Below are 20,724 nucleotides of genomic sequence, written 5' to 3' on the forward strand. Positions count from 1 at the left end.
GTAGAGATATCTACTTTCTACAGTGGGTATCTATAGTGGGTATAGTAGACACTCAGACTGTGTTGCTAAAAGTGCCAAAAAATCAATTAAAAAGACTAATCAGCGATGTGTCTTTCCAGAAATCATGACCCCGTTACTCAAGATAATCCACAGATCTTGCTGTGACCAGTTTCATGTACGAACTATTTTTTTCTACCTAGAGATCCACCAACTATATCACTGCACAGGAGGAAATGTGCATCTGCACATGGACGAAAGACTTGGCTCATGACAGCATGACGTGAACGTTAATGGCGTACTTGGAAGAGCTGTAATCTTTGCCAGCTAAGGGTGCTAGCTGAAGTAGCAGTGGATGCACGCTTCCTTCTGCTTTGTGATACAATAGGCGGGTGTAGATTGGTAGATACATGAAACTGCTCACAACAAGATCTGTGGATTATCTTGAGTAACCAGGCCATGATTTCTGGAAAGAGACATTGCTGATTACTTTTTTTTTTAATGTTTTTTTTTGTGGCACTTTTAGCATCGCAAGCTGAGTGTCCTCTATACCCACTATATTCGAGAGAAAGCAGACATCTCTACTGCCGATATCTCCAACACACAAATACTCACACCAAAACAATCAAGGTTGATGAAAAGCACTACAGGTAAGAGGGGGAAACAATAGTATTTTTGATTTTAGGGTCAACTGTCCATTTAAATTAGGAAAATACAATAAATAACTTTGGAAGGAAGCATGTCCATACCGTCTCCATCTTGTGTTCCCCTTAGCTATTTTTAGCTGAATGAAAAATTAGGGGTCATCCCTATGTTTCCAGGGTTCTATGTTTCCCGGGTTCTATGTTCCCCACTTAACCCTGCAAAAAAGCTTCTAGGTTCTATGTTTCCCGCTTGGTTTAGCGAGCAACATAGAACCCGGGAAACATAGAACCTTTTTTGTGTAAGCGGGGAACATAGAACCTTTTTTGCAGGGTTAAGTGGGGAACATAGAACCCGGGAAACATAGAACCCTGGAAACATAGATATGCTCCCAAAAATTAAACCCGGGAGGTGGAGCTGTGTTGGCATTTGAAGTGAGGCTTCACAAATACTGTAATAAAAATACCTAAATAATGAGTAATGTCATTTGGTTGTGACATTAAAAGAGCTGGTTGGTGGAAACAGATTGCTCCCATGACTGATTGATTCCACCTCTTCCCAAAAGTCCCATGCTGCTGTAAGATCTGAGGTCAATGGAAATGAATAGATGCTTGCTTAATCTATCAAGACAGAGTTTCACAAGAACAATAAATTAAAAAAAATAATTAAAATGAATTAAAAAGCATTTCTTAAGCTGGATTCTTGTGTTTTAAATATGCTGAACTAATATCTAGTTAAGGACAGGTTATAATGTTTTGGTTATTCTGTGGTTGTCGCAGTATGTTTTAGGTTTTCTATGAGAGTTAATGTTGCTGGTAGTTATTGTTTACTGTAAATTCTAAGGGCAGTGCAGCATGGACTGACCCCTGACCAAGTGACCCTGATGGTGACAATAAAAAATCGCCTTAAACGGACATGAGCACTGTTTTCTCCCGTCATATCACTGTGCTATGTCAACCGTAAACTCCAGACTTATCCCCCCCGTCCTTTTCTTCTGCCTACTTATTTTCCCTCACAGGCAGTAATTTCATTTTCTCTTTTTTCTTATTGCCGTGGTTTTAATATGTTGAAAACACATCAGACAAATAAGTATTAATTTATGTCAAATCTTGCTGGGGCTTTTTGTTCCTCTGCAGCCGCTGCCTCATCAGGTCACCCTGCAGCTTCTGCTCAGCATTCAATTAAAGTCCCTCATCCCATCAGAGCAGATCACATCAGTGCTGTACCTACTGGCTGCTGCTGGACCCTGCCTGCTTGCCTGTCTGCTGCCCAGTGCTGTAGTGGACACTGGGGTGGTGGATGTGCCATTATCCTGGCAAAACTCATTGTGGTTTCAATCAAAGGGAGGCCAATACATGATCACATTCTGTGTTTTGCAGAAAGACCAATGGGCGATGCCGTCAGCTGCTATCCCAGCCAAGCTGTGCTCCTCACAAGCTGCTGACAGATATCTGAGCAGCAGGTCAAGCCTGAGTTGGTGCAGAGGTTCTAGATTCCACAGGTGTTGGCTCATGAACTGGGCTGTCTTTGACAGAGCTGGGGTATGGCTGGCATTGGGAAGTATAAAATCCGAGACTGGCTTGACAATCAGGGAGAGCAAACAAGGTGCCCTGGAGTGCAGTAAACCACAGACAGGCCCTGCGTGAGTATTTTTTTCATCACCCCTCAGAGAACCAGAGGAAACACAGTCGCTGCCGCCACCATGAGCCGCAGCCCTGAGAGGATCTCATCCTACCGCCGTCACTTCGAGGACAGCAGCAGCTCGTCCTACCAGGTCAGGGTGTCCAGCCCATCCCCCACCAGGAGAGATGCCCGTCATGCTTCTGCTGGCTACCCCTGCAGAGCCGGGGCCGGCACCATGCGTGTGGATGCAATGGGACGAAGGACTGCCTCAGCTGCACGCAAGACTCGCATGGTTGGAGCAGGGTAAGCTCTGTCTCCTACAGTGCCAATGTTTATAGAAGGCTTTACAGTGAGAATATTATTTGCCGTAAAATGTTTGTGAAAGTATGTTAAAGTGCAGTTTTCAGTTATTTTCCAATCTTTTTTTAATACTTTTATTACGTTTACATTTTCTCATGAAGTGCCATCTAACGCTTCTTCAAATTTCATGTCCTTGGCTCACGGTTGGCTTTTCAGTGTGGGTGTAGGAGCCTTGGTCTGTGTTGGGCCAAATGGAGAACCCGCTGTAGATCTGGATGTGGCTGCAGCTGAAAACCAACAATTCCTCAGCACCCGCACCACTGAAAGACAGGAGATGATCATCCTCAATGACAGACTGGCTGTATACATTAACAAGGTAAAACTGCTTTCAAACTAACCGCATTTTATTTCTTCCGTCAGTGCTGATAAATATACTTTTCAGGCCTGGCTAAAAATGCCTTTTGTTGAAAAATGGAACCATATTATTCTCAGCTCTGTGAGCACAAGGACAGGAAACATATTGTGGTGTCTGGTTTAGACACACTTGAAATCACAGGTTTTCTTGTGGTGACAGGTTCGATCACTTGAGCAGCAGAACAAGCTGTTGGAAGCAGAGATCCAGGCCTACCAGAACCGCTTTGAGAGTCCAACCGGTCTGCGCCTCCTGTATGAGGAACAGCTGAGAGAGCTGAAAAAGATTGCTGACCAGATGAGAGTTCAGCGGGTGAGACAGAATTCTCCAAGCCGCACATTGTCGCTTTTTTTTTTCTTTTTACATTTCAGACACTCAATAGAGCATAAAGACTGAATTCTTAGTTTCCGGCAAGGTTTACACCTCACTGAGCTGTGGAAGATCCATCCAAGCAATGATACAAGACGTCAACTTGGTGTTTTCAAGGTTCCTTACCTGGTAACAGGCTTATTTCTGGCAGGCAAATGGAGAGGTGCCTCAGCGTGTTAAGGTGTCATGGAGTACAGCTGTCATCAGCTATGTTTTATTCACAGATGAGATGGCTTGATTGTAGACACACACACACACAGACAGACAGACAGACAGACAGACAGACAGACAGACAGACACACACACACACACACACACACACACACACACAGACAGACAGACAGACAGACAGACACACACACACACACACACACACACAGGAAAAAAGATATAAAATGCAAAATTGAAAAGTGGCTGATCTACATTTTGCACACACCCTTGCACACACCTCCAAATCTAATAGACGACCACATTACTTCTGGCTTCTTGGTTTTCAGGACATTTCCTTGGCGGCTAAGGACTCCACAGCTGCTCAACTAGAGGCAATCAAAATCAAATATGAGGAGGCAGTGGAGCTGAGGAAGAAAGCTGAGTTAGAAATCGAAGCCTTCCGTCCAGTAGGTTACTTTTTATTAGCCAATATCTCCTTAATCATCAAATTAATTTACAGTCCCAAACCCGAATGATAATCACGGTGTGTGCTCTTCAGGATGTTGACAAAGCCACCTCCTCGCGCATTGCTTTGGAGAAGAAGCTGGAGCAGCTGGAAGTTGAAATTGAATTCCTGAAACGGGTCCATCAGCAGGTGGATAACATCATCACATAAGATTATGTATTAAGCTTATGTATTTAGTTTGCCTTTTATTTTCATTATTGCTAAATATTTCTTATTTTTCCAGGAAATTGATGAGCTCATGAAACAAATCTACGCAGCTCATGTCTCAGCTCAGAGTGCATTCACCCTACCTGACCTGGCAGCTGCTTTGAAGCAAATCCAAGCCCAGTATGACGACATTGCAGCCAAAAATCTCCAGGTAAGATTATCACACATTAGCACGGTCTGAAGTCAAGTTCTCTTTGTTTTAGGTTAAATTAATGTGAATATTTCATGGCTTATTTTTAGGAGATGGATTCATGGTATAAAAACAAGTTTGAAGATCTGACCAGTAAGACATCAAGGCACGTGGATAGGGTTCGAGGCATTCGGGATGAAATAGCAGGCGCCAAAAAGGATGTGAGTATGAAAAGTGATACTGAATAAATGAGCCTTAACTAACTACTGATACTGAATGACTACAATGACGAATATAAAAATATCTCCAGATCCAAAGCAAAGATCGTGAGTTGGATGCCTTGAGGAGCAGGAATGAAGCTCTTGAGGCCAAGATCCGAGAGGCACAAGAGAGGTACAAGAAGGAACTGGAAGACCTGCAGGTAAAGACAAGCTAATGTAGTCAGAGGATGCACACTTGATCTCACCAGAGTCAGTTGTGAACACATATGCTTACTTTCATGCATTCAGGCGCAAAGCCACCATATGAATTCATTCGTACAGTAATTTAATGGCTCTGTTAACCTACTAGGCCCAGATTGAGGCCCTGCAGCTTGAGCTGAAATCCACTAAGGAAAAAATTGCGCTGCACCTGCGTGAGTACCAGGAGCTCCTGAATATCAAGATGGCTCTGGAGATTGAGATTACAACATACAGGTGAAGGAAGAATAACTTAAGAATTAGTGCCATGAAATATATGTAAATTAATGTAAAGAAAAAATATTGTCATTTTGAATATTTGTTTTTTTGTTACAGAAAACTAATTGAGGGAGAGGATCTGCGGCTCTCTGGCATGATGCAAACCCTGTCTCTTGCCAGCTGTAGCATGAGCGCCATTGGTGGTGGGATGAGCTCCAGTGGAGGAGGAATGGGTGGGGTTGGTGGTGTTGGTGGCATGGGTGGCGGAATGATGGAAGGTAGTGGTGGAGGTGTTGGAGGCATGGGGAGTGGAGTAGGAATGGGGGGGTTCTCAGGTGCAGGAGGCATGGGCACAGGTTCAGGCAATCTTGCTGGAGGAATGGGTAGAAGAATGGGTGCTGGAGGTCCTGATGACAAGACGGGTCCTACTGGTAGGGCAGGAGGGGCAGACATTGGTGGTAGTCATAGATTTGGAGCTGGGGGTGTAGGTGTAGGAGCTGGCACAGGGGGTGTGGGTACTGGTGGAGGAGTGGGTGCTGGAGGAATGAGTGGTGTGGGTGCTGGGGCTGGAGGAGTGGGCACTGGGGCTGGAGGTGTAGGCACTGGTGCTGGAGGAGTGGGCGCTGGGGCTGGAGGTGTGGGTGTTGGTGGAACTTTGGGATTTGGCGCCGGAGGCATGGGTGACAGTGGCGTGGGTGGTGTTGGAATGGGTGTAGGTAGTGGTGCTGCAAGTTCAGCTGGCATAGGTGGCACTGGTACAGGGTTCAGTGGAGAAATTGGTGGTGTTGGTGGAGGAACGGGTGGTGGAATTGGTGGAGGTATAGATGGGGATGGAGGTAAAGATCGTGGAATGGGTCATGCTGGAATAGGCAGTGGAGGAACTGAGGGTGTGGGTGGAGATGTTGCACTTTCAGGCATTGGCGGAAAGGGGAAGATTGGTGGAGGAATGGGTGGCACTATCGGTACCGGGATGGGATATGGATCCAATGGATATGACGACAACAATGAGCCCTATGCAGAGCAGGCTGTGGAGCTGACGGAGAGGAGGACGGTGCTCATTAGGTAAAGGTACCATCAGGTATCTTTTTTGTTTCTCTCAAACATATTATTTTTATTGCAGCACTAAAGCTCATAAAATGATGCCTTTGATTAACGAAGAATGACTTAAAGTATCTTAACCTGTGTTATGATAGGGTTAGGCTTAAGGCTAGCATACAGCTACTTTGGGGTTCAGAGGTCCAATGAGCTTCTTCTGGTTACCTTAGCCCTCTGCATGTCCTTTCCTCCCCTACAGAACAGTTAGAAATGAGGACGATGATGTGGTGGAGATGGACCACCAGGAACAAACCTACACCATCTCCGGCGCAGCCGATGACTCTGACGAGGAATGAGCAGCACAAATTCCCAAATGACCTCCTCCCGCCCTTAAACCACCACGCCCCTCTGAGCTTTGCACTGACCAGAGCCCATGTCTGGGCATTGACCTTCGCCCTTTGCCCTGGACAAGAAGACCATGAATGACCCTTTGCCACAGAGTGAAACCGTCACCTCATAGGCTTTAAATATGCCTCACTAGCAGCACTCAACATGGTCTCTAAACCTTTGTGTGCCTCTCACCCCCCCCCCTTCTTTTCTACTTGCTCAAAATAAAGCTATCAGCATTCAATTACCTTGTCTTTGTTTTGATTTGATGTCTTTTTTAGCATTTGTGTTTGAAGTGCCTTACAAGGACACTGAATGTTATCACTACTATTTTCATGAAATGCTGGTAATTCTGCACAACTGAAAGAGATGTTGCTTATTTTGATAGCAAAGGCTCGAGAGGATAAGGAGTGAAAAAAGGGGAAAAGGAAGTAGTGAGCAGCAAAAACACAGAGAAAGACAGAGTCACCTGAGGGTCGAGGCAGTCGCCCTGACACTTTCTGGAGGGCTAAGGAATCTGTCAGTCAAATTCTGTCCTGCAGCAGAGTGACGGCACACAGCCGTTTCCTGTCCTCATTCCATCCACATCCACACCTTTTCCTCCTGCTGCTGATTGGGAGCGATTGGATCTGGGCAGCAGATGCCAAACACACTCAGTGTCCTGCTCAGGGGCTTCGAGCCGAGACATGCAACACACCAATCCTCTGAGAGAAAGTGCAACAAAAGAGGGAAACAGGACCAGTGTTATTATGGCAGCAGTAACATTACTGTGACATTATTATTATTATTATTATTATTATTATTATTATTATTATCATTATAATGGAGAACATCCTAATATTATTTCACAGTGGAATGCTTCTACGTTAGTGGAACCCTAATATATTTTGGTTTTGAAGATGGGAAAGATCAAAGTATTTAAGAAAAGTAAGAAATGCACACATATAAATGTTAAATGCCTAATATTTACTGTTTCAAATGTGATCAGTCAACATTTTGGATGGATATGTTGGGTTAACATCCTAATTTTCTGAGAACTTGGTGTGAAATATGTGCAACAAAACAATTACATTTCTCACTCAAGAGAAATGGTAAATATCTGAAGGATTAAGGTATGAAAAAATATGCAAAAATACAATTTTTATACAATCAGACTTGTGGTTTAAGTAACAATATAATAATAAACAAGCAATGGGCCTCTGAAATAAAATCAAGAAATTACCGTAAACATTGTCAGAGCCAATGCGCCTCCAGTCAACATTTTACTGTATTGTATCATTGCTTAATACATCATTTACGATGATTATGCGCAGACGTCATGTTGAAATAATAAATATTTCGCTTGGACATCATTTCCACAAGCTCATCCCACCCGGACACGCAGGAGACAATTAGTTTGAACCCAGAACTGTCAGTCGGAGATATAATGAGGAGACGGTCATATCATTAGGTTACAGTTTGTTACAGCGAATTATCAATGTGCATCCAACCCGAACCATGTATATACATATAAATCAGCCTATAGCTTGCATTTAGGGTGAAGTTCAAGATAAATTCTCTCCTCATCAATATGATGGGATGGAATTTATTATCAATATAATTAACAGACAAGGGAGACAGTGTGTGTGTCTGTATGTGTGCGTGTGTGCGCAATGCGGAGCTCTCCATGGTGCTCCGTCTCCACAGTGGAAACACTGACGCACTGGAAAAGGCGAGTGCAGTCTTATCATTAAAATAATAAATAAATAAATAAATAAAACGTAAATTTGCAAAATGTCATATAAATGTTCATATAAAATTTAATACATAAATCTGCTTGTGCATTCTCTACAAATATTTCAAACGACACATTTTAATGGGGCAAATTATTATTATTATTATTATTTTATTTCATTTATTCATTTTTATTTTTATTATTATTATAAAAAAGGTCCGCTACAAACCTGTTTAAAACTATATTTTTACTATATAAAACAAGACGTGAAAAGTGAAATAAAGCAATAAAATGGTCCGATATTTGTTCAGATAATAACCATGACTTCGGCTAAAACATCTGGCCTCATTCAAACATATAGTGCAGTCAAGGTTACGTGTCTTTAAGCATGCACTTTGCCTTTATAGTTGTTTTGCTCACACTATGAGTTTGCAGAAACACACCGCAGAGCCAACTGGGTCACTAACCTCCATCCTATAAGAAAAATGCAGCTTACTCTGAGCTGAGGGAAAGAGCTGCCCATATTCACCAAGAAGGGCAAAAGTTGTGACTTTCTTTGAAACCTGTGATTTTCTGTCACTTTGTGCATATGCTTTGGGTGGCTAAATCCCAATTAGGGTCGGCTGACACGCTGCTCCATTCACGCAGAGCCCTGCCTGCATACATTTGCCTAGGAATGAACTTCTCAAATAGATCTCCTGCTAAATGCGTTGGACAGCAGAGAGAATCGGCCTGAGTGACACTTTCTTTCTGAGGCGCTCGAGTGAGAAAAGGTATGAATTTATAAGGTACACCGAAACATATCAATTCACGCAACTTCACACGCTTTTATCCAAGTCTCCTCATGCGAGACAAAGTGAGTTTAAGTCAGGGAAATGCGGCCTGAAAAAGCCCGGCGCAAAAAACTTTGTAGAGACTTTGAATACCGAAATGGTGCAGCCCACTTCGGGGGGAAAAAAGAGAGGAGGCTTTCTTGAATGAAATCACGCATGAACAGCATTGAATCAGGTGCCGTTTATTCGGCTCCTCTCTAATGCGATTTTGAATATTAGTCTGGGTTAAAATCCCAATCATGTCATCTGGTGGGAGTCCCATACAAGCATAATTACTATTCAAACGCGTCGCTAATGTCCCACCCGCATCAAGGCAGCTGGTCTACCCTTGGAGCAGCTTGCATCTTTCCCCAGGTTTCTCACAAAGTAAAACACCTTTATTTGATGGTGGCGGTGGTTTTCAATGAAGAAAAGAAAGGCGAGGAATAAGATAAACAGGCCTGTCCGAAGCTTTTCTCTTTGTCTGAGAGCGGGCTCACATCTGAAAGGAATAATAAGTTCTGATTCTTTTGCTGGACAGAGTTCAACCTGTCCAGAACACCAAAAAGCATGAGGATTTAAGTTTTCTTTTTTAATTAAAAGAAGTGTGACCAAATAAATGTGAGAGGTGCCGAAGGTGTGGGCTTGCATGTGGAGAAATAAATGGATTTAGACAAACACAGAGTCATTTCTAAGACGTGGGAATCTGTGAGAAATAGGCCACATTGCTAAGTGGGACAATGATTGGGATCTTCTGAATAGACCCAAACAAAGTTTATGGGTCGACATAAAAAATGTGTTTTCTTCGGAGCTCAGAGGGGTCTTAAATGGTAGGCCATTGAAACCAGTCCAGGAGAGGTGGTGGTGAACCCTTGGCACCCCTGAAATATAGTCAGGGAGCATGAATGGAGATCCCTGGTGGGGCATTGCTCTCTGTATTTACCGCGTTGCTTTGCAGACAGGTTGTTCCTCTATATTCATGGCTCATTAATGGCCAACCAGTTAAATCAGAGCCCCACCGTTTAAACAGTTAAAATCCAAAAAAGGCTGGCAAGAGCCAGGCAGGGCCGCTCATAAAAACGTCACCCTCCTCTCTCCCAACTCCGATTCTTCTCAGCTCGTTATTTACGTTTATTAAAGAGAGTTCATTTAAGAGAAGCGCACTGGCGGAATGTTGTTGATGGACTCCGCAATATTGTCCCAGAATAAAGATCCGACCATGTAATTAATGTGTCTTTTTTCTTTTAAAAAAGAAGGAGGAACAATACCGCCGGTCAAGCCATTTAATTTCATTTAATTTTCCATCCCATTTGCTCCCAACACTGTTTTCACTCTGACACCGAGTCTTTTGAGCGCTCTTCGGGGCTTCGGAGCGCACAGTGGAGCGGGGATTCACCCCAGCGACTCCCCCCCCTCCCTCCTCGGAGAATAATTAATTTCACTGTGGAGAAGTGCGGGGCTTTAAAAGCAGCGCAGGGGTGGATGGGAACCAGCCGCAAATGGCGAGGCGTTAATAAATAACCTCTCCGCACAGCCAGGCGCAAACATTGCGCCCATTGATGAGATTGTTCGCGTGTCGTTCAGGCTCTTTGAGACTGTGGAGGAGCGCAGGGAGGAGATAGAGAGGGGAGCAACACGGGATGCCTGCAGAGACAGAGGGAGATTAATGTCTATTAGTTTATTTACAACATTTTATTATAGACATTTATACACGAAGAGATTTTAAACTATGCTGACATTAATGAATGCTCTGATTCAATCTGAAGATTGTGTTTCATGTTGGTTTTGTGTTCTGTATTTTAATCATTGCTACTAAATGCTGCATGAAGGTATAAAACTGATAATTCCTGAGCATTTTATCATTTCATATTCTTTGTTATAATATCCTGGAGATGTTGGGGCATCTCAACTAGAGGCTACTTGTCCACAGTGGGCAGGTCAGAGGTCAACATGATCATGGTCTGCACTGATCTCCCACAGGTTCTTGGTCTTCTTCTCTGTGCATCACTGCATCATCAAAAGGCTCCATCAACTTTAAACAACCTGCTGCACTGAGCCACATGCTGGAGACACAATACACTTTATGACTGCATGCCATTAACACAAGTGAACCAACAAGTGAATCAATCATTTAAGTCATGTGGTCAGAAGTAATGTGCAGAATTATATTATATATTATGCCCATGATAATATGAATGCAGTCACAGCTGGATTGATGGTGCCATTACTCCAAAGTTCTGAGTCAAATGTTACATTTGACTTTTAATATCATGCTGCAATAAAATCATGCATCTCCATATTTTTGCAATTTATTATTTATTTATTTTTTTTTACATATATATAGTATTAAATAATAATAACTATGGGAAAATCCACCTACTTCAAATTATATAAACTATAAAAAAGCAGCTGTAGGCCTACTATCTGAAATATGTCGTGTCACAAAAGTGAAAGCAGAGCAGCTTTACTTAACTCGTGCAAAGTTTTGGAGATACATGGTTTTCATAGGACAGGACATGATTTCTTTTATTTTTTTATATTGTAAAATCAATCAGTCAATCAAGACACTCAAGTCAATTAGTTGAACACCTTGAATCAATCATTTAATCACAATCATTTCTATCATATTCCACTTTTTTTTGCATTAATCATGGATTTAAAATGGCCATATCAAATTAAATACTGAATGATTAATATTTCTGATCTTCCCCTAATAAAGATTTTATGTCACATATGATTGTCCTGTTGCATTCCAGTTTGTGCGACTGATTTTGCAGAGGAGCATCTTTAAAAAATAATTCTAAATGTAATATTTCACTAAAACAGATGCCTGAATTTAGCTATTAACCAAAAATATCCTAAAATTATATGTGTATTTCTCCTCACCCTTGCAGATCAATGCAGCAGAAAATACGTGTTGAATGAACAGGACAAGACAAGAAAACCACAAGTGTGTGTGCGTTGGGAAGATGGTGCAGGTTTTTTTTCCTCCTCTCTTCCTGCTGCTGGTTCCTTTTCAGTACCTGCCTGATCTCAACCCGGCACACGCCGAGAGTCAATAGAAGTTAACAAGTCCTCTAAACTTTCCTGCTCTTTTGTTAAACTAAGGAAACAAAGGAGGAGGGAGAAGAAAGCGCTTTGAAGTATATAAAACCCAAAGAATGCCAGCCAAGTAGATTTAAAGTAGCCACTGATTTCCAAAACCCGGCTTGAAAGGGAAGAATGGGAAAGGGTGAGGATTTATGGAGAAATTATACAGTGGATTTGTCAGTTAAAATATCGGAACTGTCTCTGGGACAAAGCCACATGCTGAGGATTAATGGTCGCTGTGGACCTTTGATTCTGCTCCCTCTTTTCTCTGCCCTTGACAAATTGGATTTTGGGGATGGGAAGGTCGCCTGGCCCTTTGTGTCTCTTGACCGTTTTGGAGCAATTCATTATGCGGCGGGGTGAGGGAAAGTCTCCATGTGACCAGGCCGGCCCGTTTTCCCTGTCCTCACAGCTGCTGGGAGAGCCCAACTCTCTCACACTCACTTACACACACACACACGCACACACTCCTCACTGCTGCTGCAAACTCAGGACCGCTTCGCCCCCCTTGAAACTACCTTATAGCACAGCATCACCTCTCTGCACCCCCCCCTTCCCATACACACTTGCATCCTGAGGTCGGGAGGGGTGGAGGGTGTGGAGAGGAGGGGGGCCACCTTGGCTGCACCATCACTAGAAAAGCCGGAGAGCTTAACGCCACCGCGTCACTCTGAGGGCGGATATCGGCCGGTCCTCATCCTCTCTTCATCTTCCTCCTCCTCCTCCTCTTCTTCCTCCTCCTTCCCTGCACTCTCCCCACTCGGTCTCCATCAGTCTTCATGGTTCTGATCTCACCCCACGCCATGCAAGCCACCCGGGCGTCCACCACCGTCAGTGTGTTTGCGGACTGCAGCATCCCGGCCGGGCTCCGGATAGGACCGGTACCGGGCATCTTCAAACTCGGGAAGTACGTGTCGGATCGTAAAGAAGTTGGACCCAAGAAGAAGGTAAGTTTAAAACACTGAAAACCTTTAAAAAAAAAAAAAAAAAAAAAATATGATCATCTCTAAATTTTAGATTAATTGAATGCATTTGACCATGCAGCCTGAAAAGGGCTCTTATTTTGAAATATTTTGAGGTGATGCGGGTCATTCTGGTGCACTGGATAGCTTTGAGTAAGGGTTGCTATTTTTGAATTAACTTTTAAGTTTTAATTTATCACCAATTTAGTTACTGTAAAACTTTTTTTCAAACAGTTTTACTATTTTTCTTCTATTTTTTTGTAAGAAAATTTAGCAACCACTTACAAAAATAACCCATTTAATATCTAAACACACTATTTTATATTCCCTTTAAATTTTAGTTAAAAACAAACAGACTGATTTGGATTTTAAAGCTGCACTGTCAAACTCCATCGGGCCTTCGCTTATTAATTGGTTTGGCCTGTCAAGTTGGAAATAATTGCGCTCCATTAGTGGCCGACTTGTCAGTCTGTGCTTCTACTTAACCGGCCTAATGGGCGACCCGGCTGTGCTGTGTGGGATTTCATGCCCTCAGCCGCTTCACATTTCACCGCCTGGCGGGCCTGTTATCCCGATGAGCCGTTTAATGTTAATGTAATCCGGCCACAGAAAGATGCCACTGAGGCCGGGTCGCAGCCTGGGGCTACGAAAAATGCTTATTATAATAATATTAACACTGATAAAAGATAAAATTAAAGGAAATTCATGTTAATGGACTGGGGTTGTTCTGGATAACAGTAGTGTGGTGGTATTTTTTTGGAAGTCCAGATGAGCAAATAATTAGAAAATAAAAGTCTCCAGAAATTTAAAAAAATAAATTAAAAATCATCTTTAAAAAAAATACAACTTTCAAACGCTATTTTTACACGCACAGGATAAAACAATTTGCGGCTCTAACCGCACCCTGTTATTGTTGCAGCTGTCAGCGGGTTGTGATTGATGCGTCTAAATGCGTGGCCCCGGGCCGCCGGCGATCATCAGGTGCAATCTCTGTGTCAAATGTCACGCTTCGATCTTTAATGTCCTTGAACAGTTTAGAAACGCTCTGACACTCCTCAAATTCGTTTCCCATATCAACTCAATTAGGCCCGAGTGTCATTCTCTTTAGTAAATTATCAGCAGAGCGGATAAAGACGCATTAAGCGCGTTTTGGTCATGCGTGGCCGCAGCACCTCCAGGTAATACTGCAGACAGCAGTGATGGGCGACGATGCTGGTGAGAAAATTCGTTCAATTAAAATATGAATAAACAAATAAATGAGTTTAATCGATACAAATTGAGATATAAATACATTCTGGAGAGGAAAACAGCAAAATGTGCTCGTTTAAGTATTTCTTTAGGTATTTGTTTCAACTTCTACCTGCATGTGTTTGTCTATGAGAGCCATGGTGTTCATATTCCCAATCATTCCTGTCATAGTCATAGTAAAGCTCACGCACACTCTGACTCTTTGTTTGCTGGCTTAGATCCGCTTGGTTCGGGGGGAGTTTGTGGATGAGTCGGGCTGTCCCGTGCCAGACTGGATCGGATTGATCCGCGCCGCCAGAAACAGTCAAGAGCAAAACCTGGAGGCTGTGTCGGACTTACCTGGCGGACAGGTGAATTTTCATCACATCACACTCTTTAAAGGCCAATGTCAGATTTTTCCCCTCCACCATTTGGACACTTCATCTCTGTTTCCCTTTTCTGATTTAAGATTTTCTACCGCGTGCTGAGAGAAATCCCTGCAGGAGAGGAGCTCAGTGTTTGGTACTCCAACGCTCTGGCCCAGTGGTACGACATCCCCACTACGGCCACTCCCACGCACGACGAGAAAGGTAAATGAGACTGCTAATAATGATCCGGGGGGGAGAGCTTAACCAAACGGCCTGCTGTCTGGAGATAAAATAATTTATTAGCTACAGGTAAATTGTGAGTTTAGTTGTGATAATAATAATAATTCAAATTACTACGCAAAAAAGAACTTTAGCAGTTTGAATTTATTTTATTTTTCTGATTTTTGTATTGCGCATAATGTTGTTTACTATTAATTCTGGTGTCATGCAACAAACTGTGGTCTGACTCTGACACATCGACATGTTGAAAGGTCTGTCACTGCACAGTTAAATGACTGCCAATACCCGTGATGTCCCTGCTGTATCGCTCAGAGATGGAAATCAATTGCATGTTGTTTTTTCCTCAGGCAGCTTTTTTCATTTATTCAATTATTGAAGATAGAATACATAAAAACACCAACCTTTTTTTATAAAATGAAAATAAAATAAATGTAAGAATCGCTTTGCAATTGGAAATAAAGTTCAAATTGTTTGAATAAATGGAGGACATTTTACTTCAGGCCTACATAAGCAGTGATTTGGTGTGGGCCATTGTAATTCAATAATTCAATAATGACAAGCAAAAATAAATCCGATTGCAAAAAAATATTAGACATCACAGGACATCAAATACAATTGATGAGGAATTATCTTGGCATTAATTACCATGGATATTCTTTCATTTCAGATTATCTGATGGTTTCCTGTGTGGATTAGTTTTGTCATAAATCTGTGTTTGGTCTTTTAATCCGTTTGTTTGGGTTGGTAATGATAATCTGGCGGTAACGCTTTGGGATTATTTCCTATTATGTCCCAATCTTGGCAAAACACAGGAACTAATCCGTATATATAGAGAGGAAATGTGCAGGGGATTCCATCGATTGACGATGATTTTCATTTAGACCTGGAAGGGCCTCTTAACTGACTGAGTAAATATAATAGAAACTGAGCTTTGAATGATATCAAAGTTGCATCGAGAGAAAAATAATAATTGTGAAAAAGTAATTACGGTGCTTGAAGCACACTAGAAGAAAAAAATAAAGGCATAAAACGTCGTGTCTCTGTGACCCTGGAAAAAGAAGAGGCTGGTGATTCAGTTGCGATACGGAGGTTAACAAATGTCATCGCGTCATTAATATTCATGTATTCAAAAGCAAATAAATTCAAAAACAAGTGCTTCACGGTAAATTAGGTGGGTGCGTCAAGGTATTGTGGCCTAATGAATGCTAACTTTTATATGGGGTGTATATTGCCCTGATTCTCCGGCCCAACACACCGTGTGCGCTCCTGGACATACGCTCTCTCCCATTATTAGGCGTCAACAGATGGGCCGGAGCCATTGTTTCTGAAGACTTGCGATTTCAAGCAACAGCTGCTGTCACTTCCACGGGAAAGCGCACAGACAGGGGAAAGTCCCGCATTCAATGCATCGGTTTCTGAGCGCCAGATTGGGCAGGGCGTTTGCTCTTTTGATGGCGATCATAAACAATGGCCCGTATGAGGATTACAAAATCATTACATCTATATTAACCTCTGAGTGCTCGGCTGGGGGTCATTGAATTGGCCTCCTGAGTATATTTCCATTTGGCACCAGATCTTAGAAACAGGGTCGCACCCATTATTCCCCCTAAATATCAGGTGATGTGCAGCAGTGACTGATAAAAATGTTACTATTTAAAGCGGTATTTTCAAGGGACCATGGATGCAATGTTTTAATATAACAACCCCCGACCTTAATGCTAAACACTGCATTATGTTTACATGTTCTATTATCCTCTGTTTAATTTATGTGTGCCTGCTGTGTGTTGTTAAAGAGGTACTGGGGGAAGAGGAGAGTCACTTGTCTGTGTGGGCGTTCACAGGTCTTTCTTTACAGGTTGCCAGACCTGTTATTTTCATTTTACGCACGGACCAGGCATTTTACGCACGGGAATACATTGTATAATTGTATAACTATTGTGTGATTGTATTATCTGGCTTCACGTACTGTTGTGTGACATAATGATCCGCATCCATCTGATCATTAATGCCATGTTTGCTGTTGTCTCTACAGGTGAGGAGCGTTACATCTGCTGGTACTGCTGGAGAATATTCAAATACCCGAACACACTCAAGGCCCACGTCCACTTCCACTGCGCCCTGAGCAACGGGCGGGGGTTTGTGAACAGCGAGCAGGCCAGAGGCACGGAGACCTTCAGCAGGTCACCAAAGTCTGGAGACATCCCTAACACTTCCACCTCTCCGAGGAGCGGGCACAGTAACTCCTCCATCTCAGACTCAGGCAGGCGGGCAGTGGCCTCCTCGCCGTTTCTACACAAAGTGGGACTGTCAAAGAAAAGCAGCTCAGAGGAGCAGGACAGGGCCCTCGACATGAGCGTTACCTCAGCCAGGAACCAGGGACACATCCTCGGCCTCGGCGCCACATCATCAGTTCTGAGCAGCATGGGCTTCCACCCGGGTGTGCGCTCTGCCTTCAAACCGACCGGCATCTCCAAAGTCCCGGGCGCGGACGCCTCCAGAGAGGACGCAAACGGGAAGCTGAGTGGCCTGGGATTCAGCAAACTCATTGGAAACATGAAACCTATCCGCAATGTAGGTGAGACTCTAAATGGAGGAGGGAACCACCCTCCCAAGTGCGCACCTGCAATTATGGACTCCGCATCTCCGATGGTGCCATGCACAAACGCTATCCGGGGTTTCCCGTTGCTGCCTCACATGGAGGAGACATCAGCTTTCAAGCACGTAGAGAGTCGGATGCACTCTGGCCTGTCCCCGTCCCGTTACCCCCAGATGCCCCCTGGACTCCATTTTGAGAGGTTCTCTCTCCCTCACTTCGACGGGGTCAAGACATACGGTGGAGACTGTAACATCCCTCTCATGCCCCTCACTGTCTATAACGGGGAGCTCCTGTACAGCTCACCTTACTATCCGCTCAAATTCCACTTCAGCAACCTCCTCAAGTACCCGGAGTCCATGTCCTACTTTGGTGCGCCGTCACTGAACCACGACCTGGGCTCAATCACCAACATCGACCGGGAGATCGCCATGCACACGCAGCAGCTCTCTGAAATCGCCTCGGAGAAGAACCGAACGAGGTTGGACTCAATCCCCACCGGGAGCGCCAGCAACGCCGGGTCTGGCAAGCCGAAAAAGGGACACTTGTGTCTGTACTGCGGCAAGCTGTACTCCAGGAAATACGGCCTGAAAATCCACATGAGGACTCACACAGGTTACAAACCGCTCAAGTGCAAAGTGTGCTTCAGGCCGTTTGGAGACCCCAGCAACCTGAACAAACACATCCGGCTCCACGCGGAGGGGAACACGCCCTACAGGTGCGACTTCTGCGGGAAGGTGCTGGTGCGGAGGCGGGATCTGGAGAGACACGTCAAGTCCAGACACCCCGGGCAGACCGTCAAGAAACTGGACGACAAACCGGGCGGCCTGTTCGAGGACGCAGAGCAAAAGAGCGACAATGACAGTGATGTGGACGTGTGCTTCACCGACGACCAGAGCGACCAAGAGTCGAGCAAAAATAATGACTGAGATGTTTTCATCCCCACAGAGAGACTGCTCATTGACTTTAAATTATGTACACAAGAAAACACGTCATTTAGTCTTGTACTGAACCTTTCATTTTTACATTTTACTGACCCAAGGGCGTCTGAACAACATGGCACAAAAATTCCCAAAGTTAAAAAAGAAAAATCGCAGTTAAAATATTACTTTTGATTTAGGGGGTACTTTTGTTTTTGTTTGGTGTTTTATCATGACATATTCGAGGGAAAAATCGATATATTTAGTTGTTATTTACAGTACACTTCAACAATGTTCCCCTGCTCTGCCAAATAACCTGTGGCCTTTGGTTCTGGCACGCTTTTAACCACGCCGAACAAAAGTCTGCCAGAGATGCTGCAGACATTTTCGTTTGACTATAATGCAAATAATCATAATTGTTTTCATATCTTTATGCAAATGGCGAAATCTGTCTTTATCTCTTGCGTCTGAAAATACTGACAATTCTACAAAACCATCAGAGAAACGACAGACAACACAAGAACAATGATACAACATCGCCTTTCAGTCGCTTTAAAAAAAAGAAAGTCAAGGCAGTATATGAGACTAAATTACCTCTTAAATTAAAAAAGGGAAAAAGAAAAGAAAGGTAACGACTGTCTGTTGTATCATGTCTCCCCCTGAGATCTATGGATTGAATTAACTAAAGGCCTGATCCAAAAAAAAGAGCACTACATTCCATCACTCAGCATATGGACGCTTTCTGGGAAATTATAAACTGCAAAAGAATATGATTCTTTTTTATTTTGTTTTTTTTTTCATTGTGAAAAAAATCGCAACTTTCCCGTATTCCCCTCTAAACTGTCAGTTGCACTTTAAAAACAGCAATGGGCATTTTATTTCATCATAACCGATGCATTAAGATTATTATGAACGAATATACTTTCATGACATCCCCTGCGCCTCGCTGAGAAACACACTGGACTTAAATTTGCACTTTTCTTGCCGAGGCACGCTGCTCTGAAAGAAGCAGCAAGCAGCAGCAGCAGCAGCAGCAGCAGCGCCCAATTTATTTAAGGAATTATTTCTAGAGAAAGAAAATTGTATTGATTGCAGTTATAGCCTATGTAAAGAAGTGTAAAGTATGATATTTCACATTTCAGTGGAGAAGTGTTGTATACGTTTGTTTATAAGTGATATTGTCTATGAGCGCAATATTTTACTCCCGTCAGTCGTTGGTTTTTGAATAAATTTAATTTAAAACATCATAAAAGTTGTTTGAGGTTTTCTTTTTTTGTCTGTGTTCAAAATCAATAACAACGTTTTCCATGTTGCATCTGATGATGTTCTCTAATATGCATGAAGTTTGGTGTTTTGTGCAGCTGAACAGAGAAATGAGAGAGTCGGGCCTGTTGCCATAAAGGAAAACGTTAATGCACAGCTGATGAAGCAAAGCTGTACGAGTCTGTCTTCTTTTTATACTTCTGCCAATAATAATAGTCATAATAATAATAACAATGATTTCTCCTATAAGATGCCTTAGGATTAAATAAAAATAGCAATATTGCAACTAAAAAATACAGATTACAAGTAGGAAGTCCTGCATTAAAACACTACTTAATTAAAGTTAGTATTATTAGCAAATTGTACCCTATTTACAGTATCAAATGTACTCAATGCAAAATACTGGTGATAATATGATCATATAATCACATGCGTGTAATTACCGTTTTTCTGGTGTCAGGTGGAGCTAATTCTCACCAATTTATAAGCTGTTAGAATAATCTTTAATAACAATGCATCATGTTTCATAGATTTATAGACTTTTATAGATGCTTAATTTGTAAGTAGCTATAGTACTCAAAATAATGTGCTGGAGTAAAAAACATAAAGTGCCATCAGATGGGATTACTCAAGTACAAATAATTCAGATTTGTGATTAAATACAGTACTTGAGAAAATGCATTTAGTTCCATTTCACCAGTGCTTCCATAATACTTAAAAAAAAACTTGATAATAATTATTTATTAATTATTGAAGGAATACTTAACCCACACAATGACCAGTTGTATATGAACTGCTCATCTTGTGTTACCTTGAATTCTTAAATTTAGTTCTTCTTGCATGCTTCCACAGTGAACGAAGAATCCAAAAATGGAGAATATTCTTGATGATTTTAAGTCATAGGGGGTTATTTTAACAACACCAAAACTATATCAAAACATCTGTTTACAAATTCCCACACAACTTGTGCAGTATAATCCAAGTCTTATTTATCCAGTCAAAGCACAGTACTTCCCAAACACATGAATTTTTGCTAAAACATTGAAAACACTCTTCCGTTAAGCAGAGTTTAAATAGTAA

General features: G+C 42.6%; 2 protein-coding genes across 2 annotated transcripts; both read left to right on the forward strand.

Annotated features, from left to right (window-relative positions):
* Positions 1-2,341: 2,341 nt before the first annotated feature.
* On the forward strand, positions 2,342-6,545 carry zgc:172323 (uncharacterized protein LOC564165 homolog). The gene is made up of 11 exons (XM_050047631.1): positions 2,342-2,565; positions 2,779-2,938; positions 3,137-3,286; positions 3,841-3,960; positions 4,053-4,148; positions 4,243-4,377; positions 4,467-4,577; positions 4,667-4,777; positions 4,927-5,051; positions 5,151-6,095; positions 6,328-6,545. Exons 1-11 carry the CDS (start codon positions 2,342-2,344, stop codon positions 6,422-6,424), a joined length of 2,274 nt encoding a protein of 757 aa, XP_049903588.1. The 3' UTR covers positions 6,425-6,545.
* Positions 6,546-12,538: 5,993 nt separating this feature from the next.
* On the forward strand, positions 12,539-19,008 carry prdm13 (PR domain containing 13). The gene is made up of 4 exons (XM_050047620.1): positions 12,539-13,018; positions 14,500-14,631; positions 14,730-14,850; positions 16,901-19,008. Exons 1-4 carry the CDS (start codon positions 12,851-12,853, stop codon positions 18,388-18,390), a joined length of 1,911 nt encoding a protein of 636 aa, XP_049903577.1. The 5' UTR covers positions 12,539-12,850; the 3' UTR covers positions 18,391-19,008.
* Positions 19,009-20,724: the final 1,716 nt, after the last annotated feature.

The sequence above is a fragment of the Epinephelus moara genome, chromosome 6, assembly GCF_006386435.1.
Source record: "Epinephelus moara isolate mb chromosome 6, YSFRI_EMoa_1.0, whole genome shotgun sequence".
Classification (NCBI taxonomy): domain Eukaryota; kingdom Metazoa; phylum Chordata; class Actinopteri; order Perciformes; family Serranidae; genus Epinephelus; species Epinephelus moara.